At 34.1% G+C, this 10,157-nt stretch overlaps 2 protein-coding genes across 2 annotated transcripts in view; one reads left to right on the top strand and one right to left on the bottom strand.

Moving 5' to 3' along the window:
- The first annotated feature begins 768 nt into the window (after positions 1 to 768).
- LOC100181213 (neuronal calcium sensor 1-like) lies at positions 769 to 8,710 on the top strand. The gene is made up of 7 exons (XM_026838352.1): positions 769 to 920; positions 2,436 to 2,509; positions 3,560 to 3,649; positions 3,902 to 3,980; positions 4,564 to 4,652; positions 6,087 to 6,164; positions 8,249 to 8,710. Exons 1-7 carry the CDS (start codon positions 857 to 859, stop codon positions 8,360 to 8,362), a joined length of 588 nt encoding a protein of 195 aa, XP_026694153.1. The 5' UTR covers positions 769 to 856; the 3' UTR covers positions 8,363 to 8,710.
- A 6-nt stretch (positions 8,711 to 8,716) lies between these two features.
- Positions 8,717 to 10,157, bottom strand: part of LOC100183560 — a 4,206-nt gene continuing 2,765 nt past the window's right edge. The window contains exon 4 of the mRNA XM_026838380.1: positions 8,717 to 9,323. Within this exon, the coding sequence (XP_026694181.1) occupies positions 9,123 to 9,323 (201 nt within the window). The 3' untranslated portion in view covers positions 8,717 to 9,122. The remainder of the gene's footprint in view (positions 9,324 to 10,157) is intronic.

The raw sequence follows: 10,157 nt of genomic DNA, 5'->3' as shown, positions 1-10,157 counted from the left end.
AATTCCCGTGCGAATTAAAAGCAGAATAATTGATCCGACAACTGTGCCTTGCACCGTCGCTTCATCCACCCTAGGAAAGCACGGCGTGGTATAATTGCGCCCCTTTCGCGGTCTGTGCCATTAATTTTTCATAATCAATTCTTCGCTTGCCAGGGGAAAGCTTTTTGGCTTATAACAAGCAGGCGACGGGTATAAGCATGGAGAGCGCCCTCAGTCTTTTAGGCGGTACCTATAGGCCTAAGCCAGATTAAGCCCTATATGTCGGCCTTGGGCCCAGTTTCTGTTGTTCTAATTATTGTGCAGTTTAAACGAGAGGGTTCGCGGTAGGCGAGCGTTTTCTATTAGCCGAATTAGAAATTGATTTCTGAAATTGCTCCGTAAAAACGCGCTAAAGGAAGTACGCAGTAGGCGGATCATCAGTAAAGCGGGGTAGGCCTATATGTTATCTGTATTATAAGGTGATGCGGTAAAAACAACGCAAATGCACAGCACACATGCTACTGCTTAAAATACAATGCTAAAACTTAAAGTTATTGCATAATGTCGCAAATAGGTTGGCCTAGGACGGTAATATTTATCAGTGATTGCAGTAAAAGTGTAGATTGTTCGTCCAGTGCAGCAGTAAACACATGCTGGTACCTAGATTTCATCTTACATCTTATAAAGTATTGTAAATATTTGAAGCGTTTCAATCTAAAATGATGTCGTTTGTTGAAAGTTCTTGTTAGCTTTGAACTTTAAAGAAGTAATATAATATGCCCCCCTCAGGTGATCTTTGTAGGTCTTCTTTTTTACAGACCTCTTACGCTTTGTGAGTTTTACTTCAGGCAGAAGAAACTCAACAAGGAGTAACAAAATGGGAAAGAGCGGCAGCAAACTGAGCGCAGAGGACGCGCAGACGTTGCAGACCACAACTCACTGTAAGTTGTTTGTTTTCTTATTAAACGCGTGGAAGTGGATACTATTAACTCTCAACGCGGTCGTTTAGTTTCTAACTATATAGTTATGTGGGGTAAGACGGGAAAATGTTTTTATTCTACTTTATCGTCTCATTTGGTAGTAAACAAGGAATATTTACAAAATTATGTAACGTAACCCAGTGAACAAGTGTTGTTAATTGTTAAAAACTTTGAAATATAATATCCATTTTACCCTACAGTATACTATATAGCTTTTAATAAACTTTCTGCATTCATAATTCATATTACAAAGAAAACGTTGTAGCGACTTGTATAAAACACATGTTAAAGCCTGTAGCGGTTCGTGTGTTTTTTTGTTAAAGAAAAAAATGGGTCCTTGGCTACAGAACAAAAAAATAATTTCTCTTAACTTAATATGCAAACTTTTTTGTCACGTCTTCGTATACGTGGTAAAGCATAAATGACAACGTTTAAATAGACATTATTCAAACTTTTCACTGGATTCTGCTTTATTATGGAGTTTTTCCATTGGCTGCAGATTTTAATTCTTATTATCTTAACACACAGTATGCTGAGTAAATTAAATTTTAAACAAAAGATTTTGCCTCAAAATGATTATGTCATGCTATAAGATATCCCGCGTAAAATATGCATGAGCATTGTACGGTCAGCAGCTCATACAATACCAGATGCTACTATATCTCTACATGCGATGACACGCTGTATAAATTACAAATAGTTTAGTTTACTCTGTAGTATCAAAACTTGTTTTAAAAGTGATGTTCTTCCGTTTTTGCCCCACGGCTCTTTTATATTTCATGAGTAGGATGTGGTATGGTTGTTGCATCTCATGCATTCGCGCAGACTCGCTCACTAGGTAATAGACTACCACCTCGTGGGATTTAATTAATATTGATCCTGCTTTTGGAAACCAACCATAAAATCGATCGCCAAGCTGCAGCTCGGTGTCGGTCCTAAAATTACACTGTAAGTGGAAAACAAAGCGAAGTCGATCGGCCAAAAAGCATCTTAAAATAAATGCACACGGTGCATAAACTAAAATAAACCAATCATAAACTCGCTTAAACTTGGGCCACATATTCTAATACAGCAGGAGCCGTATACGGAATCCTGCGCATTACTTTACTGTTATCCTCACATATAAAACACTTTTATAACTCCTTGAATGTATCTTTGTTTACTACCAAATGGGACGACAAAATAGAATCTGGTGTCCCATCTTCCCCCACCCTTATATGAATGCGTGTGTCACTTTAAAATGAGTATAATACTTAGTTAGTTGGGGTAATGTTACAACTCTGGCCTGCATCCAAAGTCTCCTGGTTGCTCGCTATAAGTAAAGCCTGAACATTATGTAACGGGGCATACAGAAAAAGACTCAAATTTACATACTGGATAATTCTTGTATGGAACATAACGACTGTCGTTGCCCTAACCACGCAAGGATAATTAAGTTACATTTATTTATTCATTTATTTTTTTATTATATTTTAGTTGACAAGAAAGAAATACAGAAATGGTATCGAGACTTTATGAAGGATTGTCCCAACGGTTACTTGAAGAAGGAGGTTAGTTGGTATTATTAAAATATGTTTCATATATACTACTGTGGGGTGAGATCGGACACATTTAGCACATAATATCCAAATATTCTGATCGTGTTTTAAAAATTAACAACGGCCTATAAGAGTCGCAAGAATACGGAATTAATATTTTTTGAATGGTCTTCGTTTACTATCAATGAGACAAGAAAACAGAACAACAAAAAGGAGTTCCATCTTTTCCCATCCTACTTATATTTGTAACAAATGGTAAGTTGGGGGAAGATGGGACACCGTTAGAACGTAATATCCGTACATCCTGAAAGTGTTTTAATCAATTAACAACGGTTTATAGGATTCGCGAGGATACGATTTTATATTTCTTTGAATGTTTTTTTGTTTACTATTAAATGGGTCGAGAAAATCGAATAAAAGGTGTCCCATTTCCCCCCATTCTACTGCATTTCATATATTTGTAACATATAATAGGGTGGGGTAAGATGGTTCATGTGTTCATTCTCTTTTATAACAACCCATTTGGTGGTAAACAAAGAATATTTGCATACTATACAACCGTACCCTCACGACTCAAATGAACATTGTTAAAATACGATTAGGAAAATTTGCGCTAACGGCATCTATCTTACCCCGCAGTACCATAATTAACATTGTATTATAAACCGTAAGCAAAAAATTTCAGATAATGCGTTTAATATAAGGCTATGGGTGTTCTCTATTTCATAACGTTTTTATCATTAGCCTACACTGTGACATTAAAATTCTGAGTTTATGGGCTATTTTATTTATATCGATTTTTCAATGTTTGGGTTCATAATAAAAACACAAATTAATTAAACGATATACCTGCAAAAAAATTGGCAAAGCATGGCCAAACAAAACACAAAAAAAATATTTTAGTACTGGTTTCTTCTTAATATCCAACTACTATAATGGTGGACAAATGGGTGCAGCACGTAAACCACTATCCGTACCATGCAGCTCATGCATACCCAATACTGGAATAATCAAGGCTGTCAATCAAATAATTAAAATCAGAAATTCGATTTTCTTTCACAGGAATTTCAAAAGGTTTACCAGCAGTTCTTTCCCAAAGGAAATCCGTCAAAATTTGCAAATTTCGTTTTTAACGTTTTCGACTCTGACAAGGTGAGACACGCTTTTCCAATTTAAACGGTTATTACTACGCACGCGACCGTGCCCATATATTCATTCAGTTATTACTGGAATAATTTAGGTTTATAAATATTGCAATAGCTCAGACTTCCGCGGCGTCTTTATGGTGTGACCAACTGCTGTTGGGACGTTTCCTTGCAAAAAAAAATTGTTGAATTTTCTTCATTTTACAAATGCGGTTTTTCGTATTTACCGTGTATTACTTAAGTATCTCTTTTATTCCAGGACGGCTTCATTACGTTCAAAGAATTTATTTCTGCCCTTTCCGTGACGTCACGAGGAAACCTGGACGAAAAGTTAGATTGTGAGTTCATAATGTACCGCTCCATAAAAATCTCATTAACGTTAGAACTGAATATTGATTGGGGAGATATTAATTCAATATATCTTATTATTGACAAACCCCATAAGACAGTCAATATAGAGTACTGGTAGCGATTTAAAGAGACCTTTATTGCGTTTTGCTTTTAACTAGATGTTTATTTATTCATTAGGGACTTGGTGTATACGTGATTGAATGTACGTGACTAATTTATACTCGTTGGGCGGAGAACGACAGTCGCTTCAACACGGGTGTTCTGTTTCGTACACCTCGTCCACTCTTACGAGTTATACCACATATATACGCACCTAACTCTGCGGGTATTTTTTATGTATTGCACAATTTTTCATTATGTTTCCCCTCCCATTTTGTAATAAACAAAAAACATTCAAAGAATTATATAACCGTAGTCTCACGGCGTTGAAAGAGCGTTGTTAATTTTTAAAAAGACAGTTGTTAAATATGGAATACTATGTGTGCTATAAAAGGCCCCCATCTTACCCTACAAGGTATATATTACCACCTTAATTTTAAGGTAATTATATTTTTCCTAATTCACACGCAGGGGCTTTCAATCTTTACGATCTTGATCATGACGGTTTTATTACAAGAGAAGAGATGTTAAACATAGTAGATGCCATCTACTCCATGGTGGTAAGTCTTATTCTATATATGGATAAGCTTTTAAAGGCTCATCTGGTATGACAAAACGTAGTGTATTATTTCCGGCGTAATACACTATACTTTTAATCAGAAATACACTACGCTTTTTCACACCAGATGAGCCGTTGAGAGATTATTTACATTATTCCTGGTAGCAAAAGTAACAGAATATATGACTGAGGTTCTAAAGCACAGTACAGTAAGAGACATGCTAGCCCACTACCACTGTACAAGTTACATAGGTAGTAACTCGTAAGCTGAAACGAAGTGTATGAAACAACACACCCGTGTTTTAACGACTAAGTGTCTAATCGAAAATTTAAACTCGATCAAAAGCGTTAAATAACATAATTGTTGTTAAGATATGAAGACCAAATTTAAGTCTAATTTAAAGTGTCAGTTTCAAGGTTTAGGTGAATATTATTAGACAAGTAGTAACTGAAGTACAGGGTATTAATTTATTTGATATTCTGACATCGCGATCGGCTCACAAGGGTTATAAAATATTTATAGATTTTGCTCAAAACGAGCGACGTTTTGGAGCCAACTCGTAACACGAAGTAACGGTTCTTGTGTTTGTAATAATGTTTCTATGTTGCTGCAAATGAGATACAAATGATAACCTTCATTTGAAGTTCGTCTGTTTTTAGTAACTTTTAAACTAATAAACGCCGGCCATTAATATTTATTCTCAGCGCTTATAGTCCGCAAGTTGTTATTCTAAAATAAGTTAATTACTTAATTTTATATAACGAACAAAACTTGTAAATTATATGTAAAATCGTGTCTTAATTGCACTTTAATTTATTATGGCGGGCAAAGACAATCCTTACAACACCTGGGGATTATTTTATAAAAATAGATAATAATGACTAAAATATAGATTTTGTGACCACTGCGGTTTTATTTTGTGCTTTTTATTTTGATGTGTGTTTGGATCGAACAGTTGATTGATCGTCGATGGAACGCATCGTGACTGCTGCTGCGTCTGATTGAAAACAGTCTTGAAATAATTTAGCAATGTATAATTCTATATAACAAAGGTTATTGCTGTTTTTCTTTTAGATAACACAAAAAAGTAAACACATATAATAACCGAGAGTATACTGCTAGAAAAACGCAAAATTTTGTCAAACGTGCATTGTTTTAACGTAATAATGATTTTATTTCTCTTCTCGATTACGGTAGCGCCGATTTAAAAATAATAAAACGAAAACACAGTTGTTAAAACACGCGTACAGGTAAAACATTTATTTAAAAGAAAATAAGCGTGGTCGCTAAACGTGTGTACACAACATGACAAATAACATTCACACTGTTACTATAAGTAGAAAATCCAATGAATATAAAGACCGCTATATGCAAGATTGAATTATTTATGACAACATTTTGTTTCTGCAACTTAAATGCTTAATTATTTTCCAGGGAAACGCTATGGACTTGCCGGAGGATGAGAACACACCTGAGAAGAGGGTTAACAAAATATTCTGTCAGATGGACCAGGTTAGTTGAATGCGTGGGTTTATATGCAACACTTCATGCTTGCTGTTGTGTTATAATGAGGATGATCTTCATTTAAAACAGACATAGTGTATACGTGCACCTTATTTTTACTGTCGAGTTAAAACATAGATGTCTTTTATACACCAGACACAGACGGTGTATTCATACACATCATGCTCACTACTGTCGAGTTATAACAAGGATGTTTTTTTATGCCACAGGCACAGATGGTATATCTATACACCTCATGCTCACTGTCGAGTTATAACATGGATGTCTTCTTATGCACCATATTATAACTTAAGTGTTTGTATACACCTCACGTTTATGAGGTACACCTCATGTTTATGCGATAAATAATCTTGCCAAACCTGGCTCATATTAAACTATGATATGCACAAGAACGCATCGTTTCGACAGCGAGTTAGATATAAATTATTCACTAATGTTATCGAATAGCCAAAAGGGCCGCGCTGTGATACCTTAGCGTTGGTTGGAAGTGCTCTTTATATTGATTATATAGTAGGGTGGGGGAAGATGAGACACTTACGCATTCTATTTTCCCGTCCAATTTGGTAGTAAACAAAAAATCAAATAATTATAAAAACCGTTTCCTCACAACTCCCTAAGACCATTGTTAATTGTTTAAAACACGATCAGGATACTTGGATATTATGTACTAAAGGTGTCCCAACTTCCCCACCCTATACTATATAAGGTCATTATATACCGATATCACAGTTATTCTAATCTTTTACAGCTACTTTCCCATACTCAGTCGATCCTTTAATTTAGATTATAATGTGGTAAAAAATTCCAACTATTATATTTAAACCCATGGTTTTAAAAATTTGTTTCTCAATAGTTTAAACGTAATAGAAACACGCCAACTTTGTAATTTTCTTTACGTGACAACAATGGCCAGTCTGCTGGGCGAATTTTAAATTTAAATTTTACGTTACATTATCACTTAACATTGTTTCTTAACTTTTTACAAATATTGCCCGGTTTACTAATTAGTGACAAATAAAGTCAGTCCAATAATTCAATAGAAGTCGGATCGTTGGTATATAGTAGGGTAGGAGGGAAACCTTTTCACTCTATTTTCTCGTCCCATTTGGTAGTAAACAAAGAATATTTAAAGAATTATATAACCGTTCCTCACGACTCCCATAGACCGTTGTCATTTGTTTAAAACACTATATATTATATTACGTTTGATTTGTAGTAGGGTCAATAAATACATTCGTTGACCGTCAAGCTTTTTATAAATTCCCAATGCGACCATTAATTGACGTCTCTTTACCACATCTAGTAATATGTTATACAGATATATTAGTGTTTCACTATGGTTTGCAAAACCCTTTGTCGACAATGAACATGAGGTGTATGATTTACTAAAGACACCTATGTTGTGATCCTAATAATGTGTATTAAAACCATATTCCTTTTTTGTATAAAACGACACTCTTGTTATAACTCGACAATAAGCTTGAGGGGTGTATTATATATGTCATATGTGTGTCTGGTGTATGAGAAGACATCTATGTTATACTTTAATAGCAATAAGCGTAAGGCGTATGGGAATTATCATCTAATAATGACAGTCATGTTGTAGCTCGACAATGTACACTTGCATGTTAACAACATAAACTCATGATTCTGTACCTTATCTATATTTTATACCAGAAGAGTAGTTTCAAAATTTAAATATAATTGGTACTAACAACAACCTGAGAATGCGTTTGTATTGCAACGAACAAATAGAACAACAGCGATAAATTTTGTTTTTCCAAACCAAATTTTATTTCTTTCTATAGACATACACGACTTCTTGGTTTAATTGAACATAGAGTAGGGTGGGGTAAAGATGGGACACCTTTAGCTCATAATATTCAAATATCCTGATCGTGTTTTAAACAATTTACAATGGTCTATGGGAGTCGTGGGTATACGATTTTAATAATTGTTTGAATTTTCTTTGTTTACCACCAAATGGTACGAGAAAATATTATACAGTATTACGTTCAACATACCAATATGACTTTTCAGTTTAAATAAACTAATTTTTCTCCTTCAAACAGAACAAGGATGGCAAATTGACGAAAGATGAATTCCGAGAAGGCTCGAAATGCGATCCCTATATCGTGAAGGCGTTGTCTGCTGGACTAGGAGGGGCGGAAAGCTGCCCGTCGTGAATTGATTTTAGAAAGTTTGCCAATGTAATTAAGCATGTTACCCAAACAGAACCGATGTACTATTATTTTATCAGACAGAACTTGTTATTCATTTTTTTGCCATTGTACCCGGTAAACTTTATTTTGTGTTTTAACAAGCCTAATAATCTTACCACGCGCAGTGTTGATTTTAAATTTAAGTTTTACACTTGCCGTCTCAGTGGTCAAATTAAACAGGCTGTATGAGATGTAACTCCCAACACAATACCACTAGAACATTACATAATGCTGTATACATTTCTGGTGCTTTTTATCGTTTTACCCTCTGGTGTTCTTGGTATGAAAGAATTAAACAGTTGCCTAAACACACGAAAATTTTGTGAAGATAAAAATTTATTTATTTACTTGTTTCGGAAATTTAAGTTTCGGGAATTCGGTCTCAGACAAATTTCAAGTTTTGACAAAAATTATCAGCGGCCAAATTTTATACCGTAATAATCAACGCGGCTCTGAACATTTCAATTCTGAAATCAATCACACGGAAGTTAAAATGAGGTCTGTATTACATGAGCATATTATTTGTGTCTGCTATACTAAAATGGATATCGAATACAATACAATGCAGCGCGCTTATCTTTCTCAATTCTTCTCATCTGGGATAAAATATAATCGTTTATGATGTCGGTTGCCATGTTTGTGTTTCGAAAGGGTTTTACGTTACAGAGGTGTTAAACGAATCTTCCCATAGTTTGTGAAGTATGTCATCGAATTTGTTAGTCGATCACATCTTTGCGGGGCTCCCAACGGGGATCACCCAGAGTCCTCCATCGTCATCTGAAACATCGTTTTCCTCTTCCAGCTGCTGCTTAGCAAACCAATCATCAAGTGCAAGGTCGATCTGGAAAACATCATCCCATTTTCTGAAGAACTCAGCACTTCTCATCCGGAAATTGGCTTCCGAGATCGCTTTGCGGAGTTTGACCTGAACGAACGAAATAAAAAAAATAATGACAATATTTCATACAAATCATAAAAAAAACTTGGTAAAAACATGCAAAAAAAGGTTGGTCAAATCATAAACGTAACCGGAGAAAAAAATTAAACAAAAACATTCAAAATATTTGTGTAAAACATGCACAAAACTTAGACAAAATATGAAAAAAAATTAACAAAACATAATAAAAAAAAACAACCTGTGAAAAAAATTGTACAAAACATAAACGAAAATAAAAAATACAATGAAAAAGAACAAAATATTTAAAAAAAATATACAAAAAATTGACGAAACATGCACAAAATTTGGACAAAATCGGAAAACAAAACTAATAAAACATTAGAAAAAATTTAACAAAACATAGACAAAATAAAAAAGAAAATGAAAATGAACAGAATATTGGAAAAAAAACTACAAAACATAGACGAAGGTGAAAAAAATCGACAAAAAATGCACAAAATTTGGACAAAATCTGAAAAAAAATTAATAAAATATAAGAAAAAAATTGCATAATACATGAAAAAAAAAATTCTAAACATGGACGAAAACGAAACAAAAACAAAACATTCGAAAAAAAATACAAAACATAAACGAAGTGTGAAAACAAATCGACCAAACATGCACAAAATTTGGACAAAATCTAACACAAATGAATAAAACATTAAAAACAATGAACAAAACATAAGACGAAAATGACAAATACAATGAAAAAGAACAAAATATTCAAAAAAGTATACAAAACATAAACGACAGTGAAAAAAATTGAGAAAATTTAGAAAAAATCTGAAAAAAAATTAACAAAACATGAGAAAAAATTAAACA

Source organism: Ciona intestinalis, chromosome 1, assembly GCF_000224145.3.
Source record: "Ciona intestinalis chromosome 1, KH, whole genome shotgun sequence".
In the NCBI taxonomy this organism is placed as follows: domain Eukaryota; kingdom Metazoa; phylum Chordata; class Ascidiacea; order Phlebobranchia; family Cionidae; genus Ciona; species Ciona intestinalis.
This window is presented reverse-complemented; position numbering and strand designations above follow the sequence as displayed.

Bases quoted from the DNA above. Each gene is read 5' to 3' on its own strand.
- LOC100181213 (XM_026838352.1), top strand. From the start codon at position 857: ATGGGAAAGAGCGGCAGCAAACTGAGCGCAGAGGACGCGCAGACGTTG. The intron at 3,650-3,901 runs GTGAGACACGCT...CTTTTATTCCAG, and splicing joins ACGTTTTCGACTCTGACAAG to GACGGCTTCATTACGTTCAA. The intron at 3,981-4,563 runs GTGAGTTCATAA...ATTCACACGCAG, and splicing joins CCTGGACGAAAAGTTAGATT to GGGCTTTCAATCTTTACGAT.